Here is a 25,098-nt window from a genome sequence, read left to right as displayed (position 1 = left end):
TTAGTACACGATAAGCAAAGAGCGTATAAGGTAAGTGTAGGAAACCTATACAAGGAAGCAGCTAAAAAAGGTATTTTCCTTCTGCATTTCATGCAAAGCAATTCTTGTCGAAAAAGAGTTATTAAATAACAAGGATTGTGCTATTTTTCTTTATGATCGCGACACTTGAAAATTTTGTTATCACTAAACTCATAATTTTTCAAGACATTTTGGAAATTTCTGCTCACTGAAATAAAATAACAGAACACCATTGGGTTAGAATACATTAATGGGGAGTCTGTTATCCAATTAAAGTTTAAGTGTCTATGGTTTTGAAAATATTCTATCAGATCGCCATGGATTCTTCAAACTTGATTTCCACCCTATTTTGGTCAGTTTACTTGTTTTCGTTTTTGCGATATTACCAGCTGTAAGGCGATAATCACTGTGATATAGCCTGTGAGACGATAATCAAACCTACCGTTATTAAATAGATAATTAGAACACGGAGAGGTACATGCAATAACAAATTATCATCCCTTTACCCCGACTAAGTAATGGTAGTCTCCCTGTTGTTTAAGTTCTAGTTATTGCTTTTTATACAAAACGTAAAACGAGCTTTGCACTTTATGTAGCTGTTAGATAAAAACAATGATATTTTCCCACAGTCGTTTCCTACTAAGCGCATATTCATACTTGTTTTCTGGTCATAACATATTAAGTAGAGAAAGGTTTCATACTAATAAAGGAAATAAAAGGAAAGGAAATGAAAAAGAAAGTAACGAACGATTCAAGTCCCGAACAATTTTGAGCAGTGCGGGTGGAGGTTACAAAAATATGTAAAACCAAGTCAGGCAACAAGTTGTTGGGAGCAAAGCGGCTGAAAGATGAACTTGGTTTGCAGATGGGCTAACCAGTGTTCGGAAGTTTGCCGCAAACTTTTTGTACGACAAATAAAATATATTGCTCTTAAGATTTATTTTGACTTTTCTTCAAGTATGCTTCACATGATTTTATGTGGACAATTAGATAATAAAATTAAATATTAGCAATGTTTTTGCCGTGGAAGACCTTAATACAATACACAATTCATTAAGGATTGTTATGTAATATAAGGAGACAATATCTTAAGGACTTCTGTGTATGAACTTTATACAAGGAGACTAAACCTTTAAGATTTTTAGACGCCGTAATGGTTGGCGTACAAGTCTTGAATACAAGGAGACGTTAAACGAACAGCTTTTATGTTCAGTAGTTGTCGTTTGTTGATGTGGTTCATAAGTGTTTCTCGTTTCTCGTTTTTTATATAGATTAGACCGTTGGTTTTCCCGTTTGAATGGTTTTACACTAGTAATTTTTTGGGGCCCTTTATAGCTTACTGTTCGGTGTGAGCCAAGGCTCCGTGTTGAAGACCGTTCTGTGACCTATAATGGTTTACTTTTATAAATTTTGACTTGGATGGAGAGTTGTCTCGTTGGCACTCATACCACATCTTCTTATATCTATTAAGAGCTGAATACAGGGAGATGATGCTTTAAGGATTGTTGTTTATTACCTGAGTACAAGGAGACGATGATTTAAAGATTGTGGTATAAGACCAGAATACAAAGAGACGATGCTGTAAGACCTGAATAAAAAGAAACGATGCTTTAACGATTGATGTGTCAGAATACAAGGAGACGATACCCTACAGATTTCGTTGTAATACAGGGAGAAGATGCCTTGAGGATTGCTTTGTAAGACTTTAATACAAGCGACGAGGCTTTAATGATTGTTGTGTTAGACCTAAATACAAGGAGACGATGCGTTAATAATTGCTGTGAAAGAAACTAAATACAAGGAGACGATACCATAAAGAGTGTTGTGTAATACGGGAAGACGATGCTTTAAGGATCGCTGTGTTACCCCTAAATACAAGTAGATGATGCCTTACGGATTGCTGTGTAAAACCTGAATTTATTGAGTATACCTTAAAGATTGATCTGTAACCGTGTAAAACAAAGAGACGATGCCTTAAGGACTGCTGCGTAATACCTGAATAATAAGAGACGATGTCTTAATAACATAAACGGTACCAATTTGTCTGCACCAGATGCGCATTTCGACAATCAATGTCTCTTCATAAGTGTTGCCGTCTAAGACCTGATTACAAGGTGACGATGCCCTAATGATTGCTGTGTAATACAAGGAGACGGTGCTTTAATGATTGCTGTGTAACCTCTGAATACAAGGAGACCATGCCTTAATGATTGCTGTATAACACCTGAATACAAAGAGACACTACCCTAAAGAGTGCTGTGTATTACAAGGAGATGATGCACAAAAGCATTGCTGTGTTATTCTTGAGTACAAGAGACGATGCATTAAGGATAGTTGTGGTAGACTTGACTACAAGGGGACGATGCCTTAAGGACTGCTGTTTAATACAGGAAGACGATGCTTTAAGGATTGCAGTGTTAAAAAAATGTCGATGCCTTAAGAATTGCCGTTTAATAAATTTAAAAGAGAATACAATGCAGTTAACATTAGAAGATACACTTTATTTGTATTCTTATAATCAGAATATTGGTTTTATAATCGTTTACAACAAACTGAAAATGAAAGTGAAATATATACAAAGATAAGAACTGAACTTGATCTCCTACTGTGAAATTGTATTTAATATTTTTTGTCACGTATACAAATGATCAAAAATGAGGTACTTATAAAAGTATATATACGTATTTTCCAAAAGTACGTCCTTTACAATGATTTAATCTGGGTCGGAAAGGATATAGTGTTTACAGTCTCAAGATACAGTTTTATCCTTAGTGTAAATGTTATTTATATTTTTATATTAAAGTTATTTTCAATCAAAATTTCAGAAACAAAATGTATTATCCCATACAAATTTTGCTTTAAGTTACAATGCAATATATGAAAATGATTTGTTCATCATCACAATTTTAGTGTGTATGTATTGATTTTACTGTCACTGCATTGTGGGAATAATTACTAGATCATCCTGTCCTACCATGGCACCGAACAACCCTAATATAATATTCTAATTTGCCTCCCATCCTGTGTTCCAGTGTTCCTTGCCCTCTCGTGGAAAACATCCAGAAGTACTTTGCAATATCCACATGCCCCTGGGATGACATTCTGGTTCTGGTCCTCAAAGTCCATCAGGTTTTTGTCGGTGGATAGATATATCTGTCTGATCTGTCTGATGAAATTGAAGATTTGTATGTCTTTGACCTATGGTTCATGTTCCTCAGCAAAACTCGGAACTTGTGTTCCAGAATACCAAAGGAATAATCCAATACACGCCTTGCTCTGGAGAGTCTATAGTTCAATATTTTCTCATGGTGTTCCATTTATTCTGATGGAAAACGGGTTCATCGGGCGCTTGTTGGTCCCAAAAGCATTCTCCCCTACTGTGTAGTATGGGAACGTTATCACCAGATAGATACTTCTTTTCAGGGAGATTGAATATGTTTCTTCAGTTCTTACCCATTGTAGATACTGGCATCGTTCCTGGAACAATCACAGCGGACATCAATCCAGAGAAACTTGTAGTCTACGTCGACAAGGGCCATGAGAACAATGTAGAAGAAGCCCTTGTAGTTTCTGTACACAGGGCCATTATTCTAAGGACAGGTGACCGAAACATGCTTTCCATCCAGAGCACCGCAGCAGTGTGGAAATTTCCATTTCTTCTCAAACTTCTCAGCAATGGCGGTGTACTCCTTAGTTGTATTATTGTAGTAGGACACTAGATCATCTCAACAGCAAACTAGGCATTGATGGCATCGCAGACATCATTGATGATAAGGGAGATGGTGTTTGGAGCAATTCTGAAGTTGAAGGATGGGCTTGTAACATTGTCAACGCAGGCTAGGTGTCGTAGAGTGATGGACAGCTTGCGACGAGGAGGGAGAGACTGTCTGTACCACGTGTCCTTCTTCTTTATTCTGCCTTATGCCCTTCGCAGGACCTCATAGTAGACACCTCTGGGAAGTCATGTGTAGTTATAGAAGGCAATATCATTTTCTGTCTTCAGCTCTTTTAGTAGAGTGCTTTACTGGCCAACGCGTTCTCTTCTTTTGTCAGACAGCTATTTTTCGACCCACATAGACCTCCTTCGCCTCAGTTTGTCCAAGCTCTGGAATATAAAAAGCAAAACAAGATGAGGATAGTTATCAAAGGTACCAGGATTATAACTTAATACGCCAGACGCGCGTTTCATCTATATAAGACTCATCAGTGACGCTCAGATCAAAATAGGACATTGTCAAATATAAGAAAGGCAAATAACAAGATATGATAAAGATATGCTGCATCCTTTTTCCTGATGGTCTCATCATTAAAGTATGCCATTCTGAAGGAACTGAATTCGGAATAATAAAGATTGAAGCTTTGGGAGTTACACACGCCTCTGTTATGTAGAGTTACTAAGGACTGTGGAAGATGCTCTGAGGCTGGCATTTCATATGTCCATGTTACCATGGCACATGTGAAACGCTTGAACTACTCAAATTTGGCTGTCTCCATCGACACCGTGGTCTCATCTCAATGTATAATACGATGGCTACACGACGGCACTGCGAGGTCTTCACGTAGTCGTTTGGGCTTCCTAGAACAATCGTTTCCTTCGTATTGTCTTCCTTCTAGCGGAAATACCCGATGTCACCGATGATCACACGAAGTAAAGACGAAGATGTCACGATTTGACAAGAAGCAAAATGGACATACGAATTCAACACGAAAATGAACCTTCGCAAGGTCTTATGGAAATTTTTTGGCATGCCAAAGATTTTGCCACCGCTTACAAAGTTGCTGCTAGAGACTGAACACTCAAACGGCGGTCACACGATGGCTTAATATGCCCTCACAAATGGCTCGATGTTTTTACGATCATACCCGAATTCAAATTTCCTTTTCCGTGTGTCCATCTGGTGTCAATTTTGGGACAGTGTGACGCCTGCATAAGAAAAGTTTAGTAAACGTCAAAGCGGTAGAATTCGAACACTGAATGAAATATATCAAACATGTACATGTATGTATCGACTACCAGGTTTTCTGTAAACTCGATGCTGTAAAGGATATGAGCTTCGAGTCACATTAAGAAAAAAGTTCTGTATCGATGGAGCGCAGTGATCAATCTAAAACAAGCTTCCTATTGTGTTGTGGTGCTCATATTTCATACAATGTGATGAAAATCGACTGTTAATCAATTGAGGGGAATATATTTGTCTGTTTTGTTTTCAATTGAAATAATGGGTATTATTTGATATACCAGCTTAAGAGAATTGGACTTGATAGGTTTGGGTCAAACTTTTCAACTTCAGGTCAAACATTATGACGTCGGATTTGTTTTTGATTTAAAAAAAATTAAAAATTATTTACCTAATGTTTTCATTGATAGAGGTTGTAGAGGTTATGTCAGCACTTTTATTGCATGAATAACCTCACTATTATAAACAATATGATAGGAATTAATAAAAGCAGATTTCAGATATGTCAATGAGACTAGAACCCATTAGACAAATACCAAAAAGAAATATAATTGGCAAAATACTAGTAGTGTATAAGAATAAGAAGTTCACTGTAGTGAACAAACGCATGTCACATTGAATTGTTCACAAGAGCAATAGTCTTAAGAGTATAATCAGTGTTGATGTTTAGTGAAATGTATTGTATGGAAATTCTAAAACTAAATGTCAACAAGTAAGTGTCGAGATCTGAATAATTAAAGACCCGGTTTAATTGAGTTTATACTTAGGTTTATTTAAAACTTTTTCAGGGTCATATATGACTAATAATACTAATATAGTATACTCTATCAAGATAAAAAGATATTCGATATCGAGTACAATGGTACGGGCATGTAAACGTAAAAGAGTTGCCAGGAGATCAGTAGATTGAAATCTATCTTGAAAGACATACGATTATCATGATGACTACTTAATATCTTGTCTAACACCATAAATGACTAATGAAATGTATTGTATATCATTAAACTAGACTAAAGACATGTCAATTAATCAGCGGGTCAGGCAAGTGTTGGCAAACCAAGACAAGGATGCAACAAAACAGGTATTTTCGTTCTCCATTTCAAGCTTGCCTTGCCTTTAAAGAAGCAAGTAGCATGTATCATGTGTAGAACTCGTCTATATCGTTTAGATAATACTATTTTAGTTTTACGGATTTAAAGAGGGTTACTTTGATAAATACATTTGTTTATGAGCGCAACACCTGTAATTTATGTAAATACAACACTTTTGATTTTTCCTGATAATTTGGATAATTCCCTGTCCCTTAAATGAAATATCAAAAAACTATTGTGGCATTAATAGGGGGTTTGTTTTTCCAATTACAGGTTATAAGTTGTATACTTTTGAAAATATTCTTTCAGACCGACATGGACTCTTTACAATTGATCTCCACCAAATTTTGGTTATTTTACCTTTTTTCTTTCTTTGTGATATAGTCTGTGAGCCTAATCGATGATAAGAAAAACGGAGAGGTACATGATTACAAACTCTCGTCTTTTTACCCCCAAACAAGGAATATCAGTCTCGATGTTGGTTGAATTCAAGTTGCTGTCTTTCCTACGAACAAAATAAACCCTAACAAAATTTTCTTTTTATGTAGATTACAATGACCTTTACATTAACTCTAGTGATGAAAAGTGTTACAATGGTATTTTCCCGTAGCAGTTTCCTATCAAACGCCTATTTATACTGTTAGAGCTTCTGGTCGTTTCATGTCAAGTACATATAGCTTGGGTGTTGTGGATAATTATCATTGGGAGCTTTGAGGTAGCAATTAATTGAAAATCTCACTAAGCTAAACAATTGTCCATTAAGTGGCGTATATCAGCATGCGCCGCTTTTAAAAAATGTTGCTTAAAGCTTAAGACTTTTTGGTTTTTTTTATTGTTCCCTCGGTATCTTCAGCTCTAAAAAAAAGGATGTTTACAGTTTGTTCTAATGTTTGACAGTTTTGCCATTGTCACAAGTTAGGGTGATGGTTGACTGCTCATAAAGATCTACAACCCTATCAAATTCCGTTTGAGCCTTTTTAAAACCAGTAGACTGTGGTGATTGATTGTCGTTTTCGATTTTATGGTTACAGGCTTAAATCAGGCCGTTGTTTTCTCTTTAGAATTGTTTCACATTTTGTTGTGCCGGGGCTTTATAAACTAGCTGGGTTTTTCTCTTTATTGAAGATAGTACGGTGACCTGTAGTTTGTTTACATCCTTGTCTTTTGGTCTCTGCTGGATTGTTGACTCATTACCAACCATACCACGTCACCTTATTATCATACTGTTTAAAATGTAAAGATCTTTTTTCAAAATATTTTTGTATATATATTATGATAAGTTGCTGCTTAAAAAGAAGCTATTAAACCAAGAGTTCCAAGTGGTGAAATTGAAATCATCCCTTAACAAATTTTATGGACGCCATCACAAAATTGGTTGACCGTTATGGAATATCTGTTTCTTAGATGACGACGGATATATTCTAATTGTCGTAACCACTATCCTGTCCTCATTTCCTCGAAATGTGACCTACGAAATTATATGACAACACGACGGATACCACATGTGGAGCAGGATCTGCTTACACTTCCGTAGCACCTGAGATCACCCCCGGTTTTGGTGGGGTTCGTCTTTTCGTCGTTTTTCGTCATGGCATTGTCAGTTTGTTTTCGACTTATGAGTTTGAATATCCTTTTGGTATCTTTTTCTTGATATCACATTTTGAACTAAAATTAGTTAAGAAATGTGCCGATGACAAAATGCAATTTCCACTTGTTTAACTTACATGCATTTGCTCCTTTATCGTTTTTTATTTCGTTATTTCGTAAAGAATATTTTCTCATAGACTTTTATTACTTAAATATATGACATCTTAAATTACAATCTTTTAATGTATGAATAAAATCACAATGGCTTTTTTTTATTACATTGGTGGAGAAATGAGTATCGGTAAGGTTGATTTATCATCATAACTTAATGGTAACACTACAAATGTATCACTTTGTTATTTTATTTCTTTCACATAACAAATATATTACAAATTTCATCCCTGGTCAGGATATGTTACAGATATGTGGTTAACCATTTGAGCAACAATTCAAATGAATTCATACTGTAAAAGCATTATTACAATACGATATTAGACAACGACCGTTTGATTTTTGGGGGTCGGGCAGGATATTTGTTTTAGCTTGTTTTATTTTGACTTTTGAACACATCTATGTCTTATATTTTGTTGACAGAAGGTATTCTTTATCGATCTGCCTTGGGCAAGATTATTTTGTTCAGTTCTTATCAGGTCAGGATATTTTTTTCAAAATCCTTCTGCCGCCCTCCTCTTCACCCTCCCGAAATCAAATGGTCGTCCCTTAATGTATATATAAAAAACGCAATTCAAACATCGTATGTCACTATTGCCGATGTTTCACATTGACTAGTTACATGAGAGATCAAAATGAAGTATAGATAGTTACATTATTATCAAATAATGTCCATAAAGATTTAAATGAGGACATTTTTATATAAAAAATTTACATATGGCATAACTGAACACAATATCATAAGATTATCACAGATATAACGTTTATACTGGCACATAAAACAAATGCTTCTTTGTTGATAAGACTCATATGAGTAAACTCAATGTGCATTTTACAGTTTAACAGAAACTTTACATATATACATTTTTGTACATTTGTATTATTTCATATACATATTTACATTTGTACAGCTATTTCGATGAGATTTGTGTATCATAATGCTCCAACAAGAAGCATATTGCTAGGTGTTCGTGTTAAGTGAACGTACGCTTCGAATGTCTACGTGATCATGCAACAATGTTCACCAAAAGAATACCTATATAATAAGTTATGAACATTCAGTAAAACTTGAACGTTAGAGTAATTGTAAAAAGAGTCGGTATGTCAAACGCTTCAGTAGTGTCTCTTTTCTATCATACACTGAGCGGTATATCGTAATTTTATTACAAACACAGCTTTAGTGTTGGATACAAGGCTTGTCATTGAAGGTTTAATACGCCTTGGTATGTCAAATATATACGAATGACCTGGATGTTGTCATTTTTATCAGATATCTGTTACACTTAACAGTGTATCTAGATTGCTGAAGAGTTTCAATTAAATCTGTTAAAGCTGAAACATTCCAAACGAGCTGGTACTCTGAATAGACGTCTTGCTTTGTGATGGTGTTTTAAGCGCAACCATGATTTCATCACCTTGCAGGAAGTGATGAACTTTTTCTATATAACTAACGTGATGCAATACTCCGTTTGTTGATACACATGCAATTTTGCTGGATTCAATATTTTTGAAGTTACTACCAGTATTGCTGTGACGTAAGATGTGCTCAATGTCACCAATAACAGTGGCATTTTTTACATTCATTGTTATGGTCACTCTGTTGTATATAAAATATATCCCTGTTTTTGGCACGATTATACCCTCCTCGTTCACATTTATTTTACTTGTACCCCACTTTTCTTGCCAATTTTTCAAACATCGAAGTAATTCTGCAATAGAAAATATACCCAATGTGTACATTACATATATTACTACGAAGAAAAGGAACTATAGTATTTTTTTTAGCAGGAAAAAAGATACAGATATCTTTATTTCGTTGTATTGATAGAAAAAATAAGACGACATTTTTGTCTGGTGGTAGATATATCCCTTCGGGTTTGATACTTATATATAATATAGATAGAAGCAAGGTTTTTTTCACATGAGCTAAGTTACGTAATAAGACATTCCACCAGATGCAAAGATAATTTTCAAAAAGATTAGCAAACTAGGTCAGTTGTTCTAAAGTACTTGTGTTATCACTTACTTGAATCTCTTTTGCATCTTGTTAAATCTGTGGTATCTGATGTAAAATGAACAGCAGCTGTAATCAAAGAAAAAAAAACCTGATTATTTCGTCTTCTTTCAATATCTTACGTCTGGTACAATATTGTTTGTACAATTCGAAAATTTAACGTTTCCAAAGCTGAATGTATCAACCATTAGACCGTTTCATTATCACGAATATTTAGTAGAATGCAAATTAAAAAAAAAAAGAATTGATTAAATAAATCATATATTAAAAACAATCGATAAAATAGAAGATATTGTACCTTTGATTCTTTTTTTATCTACCCAAGACTCTATGTACTGAAAAAGAAAAAGAAAGTAAACAACTATACATAAGTATGATAATATTATTTTGTGTCATTTACTCGTATCTAACAGACCGTACCATATGAAACTATATTTCGTAAAAAAAAAAAAAAATTTTTTATCGCATCACTATTTTTTGTTTTACGACCCACACTTATCTAATCATGTTAACTTTTCGCTTTAATTTTAAAAAATAAAAAAAAAAACTTAGTATTCACAAGCTTGCGTTACCTTCTTCAAAGAATCTAGTAAATCCTCGACAGCACACATCTTTCCATTAATTTCATCCACCTTTTGACCATTGATGTAGACTCGACCAAGACTGTTTTTAATATATTGACAAGCAATAACGCTTGAATCCTTTATTGGAGGAGTCACTGAAGATGTTACTAACTCACCAGTTCTTGGAAGGTTTGTTGGCTTGTCTGGTTTATCATTTCCATTTGAGTTAGATACCTTGTTTGGTGATATGTGAGGGATGATGAACACCATACACGTGATAACAACCACCAGTAATATTGCATTCAAGATCAGCATAACAGTGAAACTTATCTTTAGTTTATGATATGAAAGCACAATTTCGGAATATTGTTTTTGAAACTCGTGGTATTGAGACGGAACCAACAAACTTTCTGAAATACTCTGTTTTGTCATTCTTCTTGGTCCTAAATCTGGCACTAGGTCTGTAACTTCACAATATGGGTTCTCACAATTTTGACACATTGATACTTGTGAAGATTCTGACGTTAGTCGACACTTGCCACGTGATCCCATTTTAATTTTATAAAAACACTATTTAAGTATTATCTTTTATTAGTAGAAACAGTCTATATTAAGTATTCCAGAAAATGTGATTTGTGGGGGTTCCGGCGTATATTTTTGTTGTCAAGTATTCATTGGTCTGTATATCGTTCTCGTTTCAATTGGTCTTAAATGTCTTATTGTTACATCACTACTTGATCAAGTTATTTTTTTCTTCCGGAGACATATATTCCCTTCCGTATTTGACTGAAAAAAGATTGAGGATTTAATTTCAGAGTTATATTTTATATATAGGGTACACATGTAGGAACTGAAATACAAATAACCATTTAAATATATATAATATGCTTGATTTAGTAACGTTATATAGTCTTGAACGACGAACGATTAGAGCTGCATATAAGATATAAAATGTAATTATTAATCTTGTTGAAATTAAAACTAGATACTGATGATGAAGTAGCAATATTCGATGTTAAAAATAATCCATTCTAAGACAAATAGTAATCATAATGAAGTGACATTTCAATGTTCAAAATTATCCATTCTAAGACAAACAGTAATCATAATGAAATGACAATTCAATGTTCAAAATCATCCCTTCTAATGAATTGAATCTATGTGAATTCTGAAGATAATCAAACATAAAACAAATCATGATAATAATTTCAAGTGCCTTTTGGATTAAGCACACGAACTCTGTATGGCCACTTTCTCGATATATGTCTCACTCAAATGGACAAAATCGGGAAATTAATCAAATCTAGTAAACTTTAAATAGAGTGTAAATTATATACCTAAAAGAACCTTAACAATATCTTGATACAACATTGGAAATTTACGTGCTTTGGAAAATAAAATTGATTGGAGGATGTCAATCTCCCTTAAAGAGTTAATGTGTTGCAAAAGACACGTACATTTGTGTCACTTCTGATAGAATTTTGGCAATGGAATATTCTTGATCTTCAGTTTTTACTATCAATACTCTAAATATGCCATTAAATATATCACAATAATGTTGAAGTTTTGTGCCCTCTATTAGTATAATAATAATTTGATTTCATATAGAAATAGGACCTACTATTTTAAGATCCTAACAGAACCCTCCTGAAGCAAGGATTATTTTTAAGACGCAATAAAGTTTTAAAAAGTGTCCTTAAATGAAATAAATACTAGGAAAATAGATCGTGTCCTAAATTTATATATTGGAGAGAATTTATAAAGAATAATAGAAAATGAAATGTTACACATTGAAATATTTAGCTTTTTCTATGTTTTTGTTTGCACTTCTGATTTTTATATTAATATCCATAAGATTTAAATGAATCAAAGTCTCTCGTACAGAGTGTACTTGGAGTGTATGATCAGCTGTAAAACCACAATTGTTCACCTGAATTAATATGTAAACATTTAGCAGTCATAATATTAACTACGGGAAGAACTCAGAAAAAAAAACTTACTTGCTATAGGGGGTTATTCCTATACTCAAATCAAATAACACAAACTAGTGCTTCAGCAGTTGGTAATGTTTTGAAATTAAGAGACAAAGACGTCCCTTGATTTTCTGAAATCGTTACGACCTGCTAAGCAGCCGTATGTTATAATAAATGTAAACAGTAATGTAAGCCAAGGACGTTTCTTTTATCCGGGTATATAAATATAGTTAAATTTCATTTCAATCACCAGGTAATGTAATCTATCTTTGCTTGATATACGTCTCGCAATATAATATATAATACAAATTATGTTCCCTTGAACGTAATTTCTTTTGAGAATCAAGCCAAAACTTTAATTATGATGTCTACAAATATCTCCGAGTTAATAGATACGTAAATGAAACTAAGTTGTAGGGTCAATTTCTCCTTAAGTAATTTCACACAAGGGCTTCTTTCAAACAGTTCACTAAAATTTACAGTATCGCAATTCCAATGCACTCTTACAGTAACAGTAACTACATTATGTCGAATTAATTAACATGCATTCTAATCTTAACGGTCTAAAAATGCCTCAGTACTGCAATTTTGAAAGATTTTGTCAAAATGTGAATATTAATCTATCTGACATAAATGACATTCTTAACTATATATGTAGTAAAGGCATGTTTCTTGTACAAGATACTAATTCGTTTTGGTTAAGGATGTCCTTCTGTTCAAAATTTTACCCAAAAATAATTTGGAAAATTTATCACTAAAGTATTTTAACTGCGAAGTATAGCACTGAAATCATTTTCATTTTATGTATTTTTTTCGTGATTTTGACCACTTGAGTGAAAAAAGATAGGGTCAAGCTGTTCCTCCTCCTTTTTCGTTGTATAATACAATATGTATTAATTAGAATACACAGTTTAAAAATAGTTAATGCGCCAAGAAATGCCCCTTATTCAGTTTTGTTTTTACGGTATCGCGACTCAACTAACAATTTGACATAGGGAAAAGGTTAATGATACCTTTCATAGAAGCAAATCTACGTTTAATTCTTTGTTGATTGTGTTTATAAAAAAAAAGGGGGGAGGGGGTCGTTTGAAACCGAACTTATCAAAACATATAGTATATAATTATTGACTTTTGATGATACAATGATTTATCAACCCCAGAGATATGATATTCACAGAGGCCAATGGCCGAGGGTGACTGTCATATCTCTGTGGTTGATAAATCATTGTATCAACTGAAATCAAAAGTCAACAATTGTTTTATCATATGCTTTTTTTATCCTTCTCCAATTTTATAGTATCTGCTCATATACTAAATAAATCGTGTGCTTTTTCATAAGTTGAAGTATTCAATAATTTAAAAGTTTACTAAAAAAAAAAACACCGAAAACAAGAACAAAGAAGAAGAGAAAAAAAACCCAACGAAAACAAGAAGAAAAAAAAACGGGAATTACCTGACGTCATAAATCTATACCTCATTAACCTCTCGTGATTTTTGCCGCGGTGAATATAATGTTTTATCAAAGAAGATTTCCTATGTTTTCAGCCAATGAGAAAAAAGAAAATTTATAGTCATATAATAAAAATAAGTTGTTATATGGTGATAATATATCATAATATGAATTATAGATGTGGGGTAAACACAAACGACACAACAACCCAATACTCTATGCATCCAAAACAAAATTACATATCTTTTATAACAATTATGAATTCTTTTTGCATTATTCGTTCGTGTATAATCCAAATTATGGAAATTATTTAATTGTACACACATACAACAGCATTAGAACACTTACTGCCATGCGTACTGATATGTTCTTTAATTACACTGTATTTAATAATTTTATATATTAATGTTTTAAGGTTGAATGAATATTTCTAAAATAACGATGACCAATAGGTGCATATGTAAAAATTTTCAAAGTATTAATATAAACACAAGACGATGTGGAATGATAGCCAATGAGACAACTTTCCGCGAAAAAAAAACCTAAAGGACAAAGATGATTTTAAGCAACTAAAGGTCACTGTATGGGTTCAACAATGTCTAAAATCCGTATCGTATAGTAAGCTTTAAACGGCACTGGATCAAAAAAAAAAAAAAAAAAAGAGAAACAATACAAAAGAGAAAACTAACGGTCTGATTGAAACTAATAACATGAAACGAAAGTAATGTTTCCACAATGCATGGTGTATTTATTGGTGGTCTACAAAAAAACTTGCTTTTAGCATTAAACAATTCTTATGACAAACAAAGAAACATTTAATATTGATCTAATATTCTTTCTACTTCAAATGTTTTTACTTACTTTATTTAAACAGTGGACTTGTGTGTGTATGAAACCTTCATTTATGCACGTGGAAATTCCCGATGTTTATAATTTTCCATATCAACTACATGTATGACAAATTTTATAACTCAAGTGACAGGTTGAATACAATAAGATGCATCACACTTTTTTTTTATATTAACACATAAGTCGAATTAGCTTTAGTACACCTGGGTAACTTAGTACGGCAAAGCCACATAAAATTGAGAATGGAAATGGGGAATGTGTCAAAGAGACAACAACCCGACCATAGAACAGACAACAGCAGAAGGTCACCAACAGGTCTTCAATGCAGCGAGAAATTCCCGCACCCGGAGGCGTCCTTCAGCTGGCCCCTAAACAAATATATATACTAGTTCAGTGATAATGAACGCCATACTAAACTCCAAATTGTACACAAGAAACTAAAATTAAAAATAATACAAGACTGACAAAGGCTAGAGGCTCCTGACTTGGGACAGGCGCAAAAATGCGGCGGGGTTAAACATGTTTATGAGATCTCAACCCTCCCCCTATACCTCTAGCCAATGTAGAAAAGTAAACGCATAACAATACGCACATTAAAATTCAGTTCAAGAGAAGTCGTCCGAGTCTGATGTCAGAAGATGTAACCAAAGAAAATAAACAAAATGACAATAATACATAAATAACAACAGACTACTAGCATTTATCGTTATTATTATAATATTATATGATTTCATTATTAGTTTACTTACATTTTTAATGCACTGTTCTAATGACTTAATCCTTGTCCTTTAATCTGTATTCTAAATGTCAGTTTTAGTTTATTATTCCGACTTCTAATATGTGTGTAATAAGGTTAGCAATGATGCGAGACATTTTGCTAAAACATCTCTTATATCAAATTCGATGTGACGGAATGAAATCACAATATATGAAAGTATTATAATAGGAAGACAAAGAAAAGCCTAACTAAACCACAGAATAACGACCGAGAAATCACAAGACATTGCACTTCATATCAACATAACCTCATTTTCTGATTACACATACAGTTTCTTGGCAGCAATTCTGACACAGTACCATATTTTAATCGTTTATAAAAACATAACACCTTGTAGTGCTTTAATGGTTTGTGACAGTGTGAATGTTTCAAAAAGTAGTTAAATATAAGATATCATTGTATAGAATTATTGTAATAGCCGATTATGTTCCACTTATCGTAGGTATTCATTTTCTTTCTAAAATTAAGGCCCTAAAATTACTTCGGATCCATGCTATTAATAATACTACACGATAGGCTTTCAGACATAACGAAAGTGCTGTCCAATTTGAGAACCTTCTTATTTGTGCTTTAAGTAAAAAAAATAGCAATGACCTTGTCTAAAAATATTAGATATAAAATATTTCTGCGAGGGCTATTGCTAATATTTTATAACTCCAAAAACTGTGTCTAAATGGTCATTTTTGGGGTCAATTAATGAAACTCATTGATGACGTCAAAGTAATTTGCTCACAAATAGGTACATTAAATAGGGTATGTCACAGATTTTGGTAAAAATGTGCATACAACTTTGGTTCTTTGAACTATAACTGAAAAATAATGTATTGATATCTTTTATTTTCTAAAATATCACTTATGTCCCCTTGCATTCTTTCAAAATAGGTAAACATTTGTATAGAAAGCGTATAAAATTGTCAAAAAACTTCAAATTTAAATCCATGCTTTTTTTTATGACGCAATGATATTGTTGTTACTCTACTTTTAAGGTAAATTTGTTAAAGAAAGAAAATTTACACGTCGGCAAATATTGAATTTTTATTTTACAAAGAAATAAAATCTACAAAAATATTTGATTATTATTTACCCTATATACATGTTATACAGTAAAAAATATTTGATTTAAAATAATAAAAATGGCGTATCATAATACTTTATATGATGGCATTATAAACTGTTCGGTGATTAAAGTACATGTAAATCGTACTGTCCTCACCACAGACCACACCGGATATTACAGTCTTCACCTCAAACCACAATGTCTTTCTGAGTCATAATCTTCAGGTAATCAGTGTGTTTTCTCTTTGTTTTCTTCCTAGATAGCTGCTGTTACAGGTAGTTCAAACTAATGTAAAGCACTCACACAAGGTTACATGTCAGTCGGTACAATTTGGATATGCGACAGAAACATGTATGACATAACAGATTCATATATAATATATATACACACATGTAATTGGGTAAACAAATTAAAGACACATCTTTGAATTAATTTGCACTGAATAATGTACTTGCATATACATTTTCATGCATATGTAAGAGTCTCTTAAGAAAACTTATTTTCATACTGGATTTTGAGAAAAAAGGAGAAAGTGAACCCTGGAGCTTTATATTAATCTTCCTACTCAGGGAAAACTCATATGCTTACACAGATTTAATTTTCCACATAAAGTTGCCTGTAAGTGAACAAGTATACAGCTACTTTTTTAGTACTGTAACTTTAAAATAAACTAAACCGTATTGAAAATGAACTTCGATAATATAGTTCTGATGTAGGCTAAGTATATTAGAAGAATTTTACAGTAATAGATATGTACTAAATGACGTACCAGTTGTATGTCAGCGGTCGGTACTTTGATTTTTGAAAGGGGGGTGTTATTCCTTAAACTTGAAGAAAAACTGCAGAGCGTAGAGAGGCGAATTGTTTGGACGATTTTATGGTAAAAATTGTGATATTTTCTAATCAAAAGGGGCGTACCCCTCTACGCCCCCCCCCCTGAATCTGCCACTGTCCGTAGTGTAGTATTTTAATAAGAACCTCTTGACAATCTAGGTCACGAATTTAACAATTTTGTTTTTGGTGATGACCTGTCAAGAGATTCTCATTAAAACTAATCATTTACTATTTTTTTTGTGTGAAAAATTCAAGCAAATACATATATGAAGAGATTATAGTCAAATTGAAAAGCATATAAAACATGAATTGTAGAGTTTAATAATTATGACAAAAGATATAGTTACAAGATATAGTAACTTAGTAATGTATTAATCTCATTTGGTACTTGCAAACTTGAACATCAAATGTATCTGTGATTTGAGTGATTGTCTCGATTTGATGATATTCTGATTTTATGTTATATATTTGATCTTTATCGTATTTTTTTAAATAAAAACTGGAAATTACTTTACGTCTATACACGCTATGATTGGGTTCTATAGAAATACACAATTCTCATGATGAGTACATATAGATTTATCTTTTCCGGTGAGTCATTTAATTTTCGTTTTTATATTACATGTCCCAATGGTCTGATTATTGGAACAGAAACGGGTAATGTTACTTCAGGTGTTAATCTTTTGACCTTGTTTAAAAATACAGAATAGGAAGTATCTATTTATATAACGATTCAACGAAAAATATCTTTGATAGGGAAATTACCTTTTTCGATATAAGAGGCTTAAATTTCAACCCAAAACGCACACTGAGTGAATGAATCTATAATTTATGTATAAAATATATTATGTAATTATATGCATTAAGAACTCGCTGAACTGCATCTGAATTTATGTATATTTTATACTTCCAGAAATACAGTCAACTAAAACTTATAAAATGGCTCATTGAACATAATTTGTGTAAAATACGGCGACAAATATACATTTATTCACTTTAAATTGCTTTTTCTCGAAGATTGTTATGTTATTGCTGTTTACATTTCCGTTTTAATGATATGAAAATAAGAGTGGTCGCCGTATTCCGTTTTTCAGTAGAAATTAATAAGTCTTGAAATGAAGCGTAAATAAAGGTCCAAACGACAAAATAATCGTTCTAACATCGTGACGGCGTCATGCTGCAAAATCTTATTTTTTCATATCTTTTTTCATACATCACTTTAAACGATTTTAAAACGAAAGTGTTTGTTGCCAAAAAACAATCATATTTTTCGCCGCCTTTTACACACATTCTATCGAATTATAGACCTATTTCACAAATGTTTAATTGACTATATTTCTGGAAGTATAAAAGCTAAATATATAATTTTCGATATTCAGAAGCAGGAGATGTGGGGTATGATGGGTCAATGAGACATACTCCTATTGGACTGAAAACAATCGACATCAGGTCTAGAGGTAAACAAACTGTTGCCAGCAATAAACAAGTTTTTACTCATATACAATATACATTAGTACATGTGTCAAGTACTATATCACAAGTGCCTTCACATAAAAAGAAATCACTGTTTACCCTTTAATACAGCACAAAGAAAGCAAACAAAAATAAGCTACAAGTAAAACGACTTTATCAATAATACTGTATCCAAAAATGCTAACAGTAACCGAATGGAGACAAAAATACTTTACCTGCTGACATTATCATACCGTCCTATGCTCGATAGCTGCAGCTGGATTGCAACAACAAAAAATACCCCCCACCCCTCCTTTTTCCTTTCCCAAATAAAACCACAATGTTCTAAGTGTTATGCTTTACGCAAATTTAGGATACACAATATTTTCATGTTGTTGCGATTAAAAAACGAAGAATGCGACGATACATTTACAGCCATTATTTATTGTTACTTTCGTGATCGTTTGTAGTATTCACTTTGTGTCAATAGCCTGGAAAACCTTTAAATATATATGTCACTTCAAACTTGTTTCAAACTATCTCATCAAACATTCAACAAAACGTGAAAAGAAAGTTTATGTGAGAAAGTCAGCGATTAAAATAAAGTTTTGGTTATATTATTCTTATCACAGGACCTAAAAGGTTCAATAAGGAATACACATATGCTTATCCGTTAGACGTGACCGGTTCCAGCAGTAAAACCCTTGCTAAAATGGGGTGTCAGTTTGTCTGTGTGGAATGTATATACAAATAAGCAGACACGACCGGTCGGAATGTGGACGTAATTCCGATGCTTCGTGCAGAATGTGGCCCCATCCTCTGGACGTTTACAAGAATCCTTTTGCAAAGGCAAAATTATTGATCCAACCGAACATACACTCATTTTCCAGTGGTAATCCAAAGTTCCCGCCTTTCATCTCGGTCGAACCCAACCATGCACATCCCATCTATTGTTTGCATTATTAGTTTGTTCTCGTTCTGAACACGCATGAACTATTTGCGTCTGTACGTTTTAAAGCAAAGAACCATCATCGAACAATTTAAACACAGTATTCCTACCGATCATTATGTCTTCTAAAAAAATGTTTTGGAAAGCTGTAATTTGTAATTATAACAAACATGTCAATTGTGATATCACTATGACGATATAGATATGTCGAAATTGATAAGGATTATTTTTGGCAAACTTAGATATGAGTTAATGCTCTACCCAAAAAGGATATTTTATTCATGAATGCATATTATTATGATGCATCTTTAAGAAAAATACCTTTTTGGTCAAGGCCTTGTCTCAAATCTTAATATGAAGCGGGACAAAATCTCAAAATGAGATCAAATTGGTAGATGTTATAGTATCATAATACTTTTTTTTCGAATTCAAGGGGCAATCATAGGGGCTTTATCAAAAATTCACCTCTCTGTTAAACAGTTTCAAAGTTTAAACATTCCAAAAGCACCCGAATTAACAGAGGGTTGCATTACAACGTCTTTTGGGAAGTCTAGAGCTATTTTAATTTGACTGTCTTTCTCAAGGAACTGTATCTTCTCAATGTAACTGATATGGCTCATTGTATTTTTAATGACACCACATTTAACCATACTTGTTTCTAAGTCCGAGAAATGGTGTCCTGTGTTACTATATCGGATTGAATGGGTGATTGTTTCCATCTCATTCAGATGACTGTTAACTTTGGCATTAATGACAACACGACTGTACAAGAAATACGCTCCAGCGGAAGGTACTACAATACTTTCATCTTTCACTGAGATTTTTGTTGTGTTCATCGATATATTCCAATTCTTCAAGCAATGTAACGTTTCTGTAAAACGTAAAAATACCATACATAAACTCATACCGAGATGACGTTAAAAAGGTTTACAAAATCTTACAAATACAAGCTGAAATTTGCTATTTCATGAATATGTCAATACAGACATGAATGGTTGTTTTAATTAAGTATACTTACTTAGACCTATAATTAATTGCTAACATTTTAATTGGTCTATGGTGTAAAGTTGTCTCATTGGCAATCATACTACATCTCCTTATTTTTATATGATTGTATTCTATGATGCCAACAACTTTATGGTTTTTGGAAATATATGATGTACATTATCATGTGATCAAATTACAGAAATCAATTACAAAACACTTACTGCTGTCTTGGCATCTGTCAGTATATGTGTTATTTGTCACTAAATGGAATGCAGCAGAAACTGTAACATATAAAACAATTTGTAAATTTAAATATAGAAAAACAAGTTGTTTTTGAGTTTATAATTGTATACAATATGTATTGCAGTCTCGTCTTCTTTATTTGATTTTAGGTTTTTCTTTGTACTCTCTTAAAGACTTTCTTTAATGTAGACCAGGTAAAATATGTTTTTTACAACCAATAAAATGATCCTCTTATTTCATGTATCAGTTGTTGAATTGATCCCCTAGTCTGTTTTACATTATTAGTATGGATGTGATGGTATGTTTTCAGATCATCCAGTGCTTACATACAATGTATTTATTATACCCTTCACCCTAATGACCCTTTTTAAGTGTATTGTGTGGTTTTAGTTCTGATCGTGGTAAAGCCATGCAACATAATTTGATTTACGATAACTTTCATTTGATAATGTTCTGATATTGAACTTACCGTTTGATTTTTCCTTTTGCATTGCATCTTCAACATGCTAAAAAAGCAATAAAAGTATCGCTAGATTTATGGTAAATTATTGTAATACGATAATCTCTGTGTCTGTAATAAAGGTTAGAAGATACCAGGACGAAGAGCAACCAAAAATTGTAGGACAACAACATGGCTGAACGAACAGACAAAAAGGAACGAACAGCCCAAAACACACTACAAGAAAACTAAAGATGAGAAATACTACCCAAGAACTACAATGGCGAACTATTAAAGATGTATGAACATTTTCCTTCTATGTTTTATATGATATATAGAACATGGAAACCTTATATAAGTTATTTTACGAATTTTATTCTTATCATTGTGTTAACCAATTATTGACTCATTAACTCTGTATAAAAGAATATAGTAGATCTTCCATTGATATAAAAAATTAAAAAAAATGAGGTATGATTGCCAATAAGACAACAGTCCACCAGAGACCAAATGATGTAGATGTTAGCACCTGAACACTTGTTGTAAAGTATACTAGTTGAAATTACATAGGACATTTATACAATTAATAGCTTACTTACTTGCATGAAGGAGTCGCGTAGATCTGCCATAGGATTTTTATACAAGTTCATGCCTTCGTACGTTTTTGCATTACGCATTTTTACAATTACTGACATACTTACTTGGATGAAAGAGTCCATGAGATCTTCCATAGAACATATATCGCCATCTTTCACATTCTCTACCATTTGACCGTTTCTGTAGAGTCTGGTTAGTTTATTCTTGATTGATAAACATGTCATGTGATCCTTATCCTGGAACTTATCTGGACTCTGTGGCGGTGTATTATTGTCCATTGTTGAGATGTGTGGTACAATCATCAGCATGCAGATTATCACAACCACTAACAGTAAGGCATTCAGTACCAACATACACATAAAACTTATCTTCAGTTTGTGATAGGATAGGACGGTTTTATGATGATCTTTGGTTGAGAACGGTAATGGTAAAAGCTTGTCTTCAGCATATTCTTTTGTATCCATATTTGTTTTACAATTTACAACTGTACAATAAGCAGAACTGATATTCTCTGAATATTGATTAGAGCAATATTCTTCACGTGAGGACATAATGAATCCACAGGACTTTATACAGGGAAGAATTTAATCAAATGATTCAAAAACGAATAGAATAGAATAGAAGACCGACTTTTTCCTTTTCCTTCTTCCTGTGATGAATAAAAATAGAGTTATAGCATTATTTTTAGATATGAGAACAACACATAGGAAATATTTTACAGAGGAGTATATTGATTAACAAAGGAAAATCTTTGTTTTTTAATTCTATATTTTTTATTTCTCTAATTCTTCGTCAATTTATCCCTTTCTGCACCTATTGTATAAAAAAAATTTAATCAACGTGTGGTTCGTTTGATCTCAGTTCTTCATTGGTTCAAATCCGATTATGACGTCGAATTTTCTTGCTTTCCTCTAAATTTCCTATTGTGACGGCATGAAAAAAGGCGACCATGCCTGATGACGTCACATAGAAAGAACACATTTTTTTGCAGATCATTCGAAAAGAAGGAATAAATTTGCCTGCGTATTGTTTAAAAATCATTAGAGAAACAGATTCCACCACCAAATCTCGTGTAATACAATATTTATCCACTCTCGACAGTTAAATTTTAAATATTTAAAACGCTCGGCGAGCCTCGCGTTTTAAATTTGAAAATTTAACTGTCTCGAGTGGATAAATATCGTATCACACTCGATGCAGTGGTAGAATCTATATTTATATTGCCTTTCATGCATGCAACAAATATGTTATACAATTTGTATTTAAATTGAAAGGTTATAAATAAATCCAAATAATCGTGCAACTATTTCCATTATGCATGACAAAGTGTTTAGTCTTAATTTTAATTCTTTACTTAACAGAAAAATAAATGCTTTGTTTCATAAAAACTTCATTGTGGTAGAAATAAAATCATTCAACCGGATTACTAAGTAATTGTTTTTTATATATTTAATTGTTCTGTTGATAATAGAATGAATAATAACGCTATATATGTACAGGTTAATATGATTTTATACGTGTATTATGTTAGTCCCTCCAAAAGAAAAATAATGAGTAAATCATCGTATTGAAGTAACACACTGTACGGTTGGTCATTAAACAAACATTAAGAAGAGAACCGTCACATTAAAAAGTAAACCTTGGTTCCTAGATAACAATGAGTATTCCACTATATCAAAAGAATCGACAGCAAACATGTCATAAGAAACGGTCTGAAATATTTATTTATAATTATCCTAAAATTATTCTTATCACTTTGGACAACACATCGGTGGATATTTTATCAAAAATGAAAGTCTGTGAAATAATGACCAACTGAAAATCCTCAAACAAAGAAATATTCAGTAGCCTATACAAAGAGTAAATGATTGTTTGTGTGGTTATGACATGTTTTAATTACTATTATAATAATTTGTATTATTATTATTATTATTATTATTATTATGATATATGATAAAGTATAATGATAATATGATTAAATAATTTACTTACAGATCCTTTTCTTTCTAACAGTATTACATTTGTCCTATTTCAAATTTTGCCGGATGAATGGTATATGACATACATCTAAAAATAGCTATTAATATGGATATTCCACCGATTTAAATTTATCATACATTAACATTATAGTGAAGAGGCCAAAAATTCATCTAAAAATTTGTAACACGTGTAGATTGTAGGAATCCTTTATTTTAATATTAATATTAAACTTGCTAAATGTTCAACTAAACAGACAGTTATACGTGGTACATGTATTCAAACTTTTTGATAACATTCAACAGTTGGCAATAGATGTGTTGAGCTATCATTCGTTTCCATGTGTGCACATGATTCGAAAATGAACATAATCCGCAATTGAAGGGAATTTCCTTCAAACGAATGATAAAAAAAATCTGGCGTGTATTATTTGTTCGTTTATATATTGTTCGTTCGTTCAAGGAACTAGTATTACCCTTACGCTTAATCGATTGGAAATGGAAAAACATAATAATAATAAAAATGTGATATACTGGATTTAAATTAATAAATAACAATAAATCTAAACAAACAGAGTAAAAATAATAATAACTAGGTTATCTATATTATATCGAATGTATTACTAGGAAATTCGGATTCTCTAACCCCGTACATCAAATTTACGAAAAAAAAATAACATAACGCCTTTTCGAGAATGCTCAAAAAAATATTTATATTGTAAATATATGCAAACTGCAGTTTATCATACACAATAAAACATATACACTAACGTAAAGCTTAAGTATAATCCTGTAATATATATAGGTACAGATATACGTTGACAACCTGAGTTAAGTAGACAAAAGGGAAATCTACTGCCAGCAAAATGAAATGATACTATTTTCCTTATAAGATTAGTCACAACACTAGGAAACTAATCATAACTAACTTTTGTTAAGAAAAAATATAATATATATCGCATACAACTAACAGCAATAACAAGCGCGAGTCAAAGGGGCCTTCTAAGGATATATTTAAACCAGATTTCAGACTAAAACACATATAAGTGCCGCCATTCATGCAATGACACAATGCGAATTTTCAGTATAAAGTATTAAATTTTGAAAAGAAC

The 25,098-nt window shown here is 32.5% G+C and overlaps 1 protein-coding gene across 3 annotated transcripts; it reads right to left on the bottom strand.

Moving 5' to 3' along the window:
* Nucleotides 1-8,002: 8,002 nt before the first annotated feature.
* On the bottom strand, nucleotides 8,003-24,096 carry LOC127737401 (uncharacterized). 3 transcript variants are annotated; one of them, XR_007999477.1, is made up of 9 exons: nucleotides 24,003-24,096; nucleotides 22,115-22,659; nucleotides 21,444-21,480; nucleotides 20,953-21,012; nucleotides 15,424-20,615; nucleotides 10,412-11,188; nucleotides 10,138-10,174; nucleotides 9,852-9,908; nucleotides 8,003-9,534 (listed from the first exon to the last, which is right to left on the bottom strand). XR_007999477.1 is itself a non-coding variant. In XM_052248053.1 (5 exons), exons 2-5 carry the CDS (start codon nucleotides 10,952-10,954, stop codon nucleotides 9,152-9,154), a joined length of 1,020 nt encoding a protein of 339 aa, XP_052104013.1. In that variant the 5' UTR covers nucleotides 10,955-11,188; nucleotides 15,424-16,204; the 3' UTR covers nucleotides 8,003-9,151. The 3 variants fall into 3 exon arrangements, 2 of the variants coding, with proteins under 2 accessions (XP_052104013.1, XP_052104014.1); XM_052248053.1 differs by lacking the exons at nucleotides 20,953-21,012; nucleotides 21,444-21,480; nucleotides 22,115-22,659; nucleotides 24,003-24,096 and having other exon boundaries at nucleotides 15,424-16,204; XM_052248054.1 differs by lacking the exons at nucleotides 15,424-20,615; nucleotides 20,953-21,012; nucleotides 21,444-21,480; nucleotides 22,115-22,659; nucleotides 24,003-24,096 and adding an exon at nucleotides 12,403-12,563.
* Nucleotides 24,097-25,098: the final 1,002 nt, after the last annotated feature.

Source organism: Mytilus californianus, unplaced genomic scaffold (assembly GCF_021869535.1).
Source record: "Mytilus californianus isolate M0D057914Y unplaced genomic scaffold, xbMytCali1.0.p SCAF_4, whole genome shotgun sequence".
NCBI classification, from domain to species: domain Eukaryota; kingdom Metazoa; phylum Mollusca; class Bivalvia; order Mytilida; family Mytilidae; genus Mytilus; species Mytilus californianus.
The sequence above is the reverse complement of the archived record's forward strand: the minus strand, read 5'-3'. Positions and strand labels throughout refer to the sequence as shown.

Excerpts from the sequence above, each read along its gene's own strand:
- LOC127737401 (XM_052248053.1), bottom strand. The coding sequence starts at position 10,954 with ATGGGATCACGTGGCAAGTGTCGACTAACGTCAGAATCTTCACAAGTA. Across the intron at positions 9,909-10,137 it reads AGATAAAAAAAGAATCAAAG|CTGCTGTTCATTTTACATCA; the intron begins GTACAATATCTT and ends CTTTGATTACAG. Across the intron at positions 9,535-9,851 it reads AAGATGCAAAAGAGATTCAA|AATTACTTCGATGTTTGAAA; the intron begins GTAAGTGATAAC and ends TTTCTATTGCAG.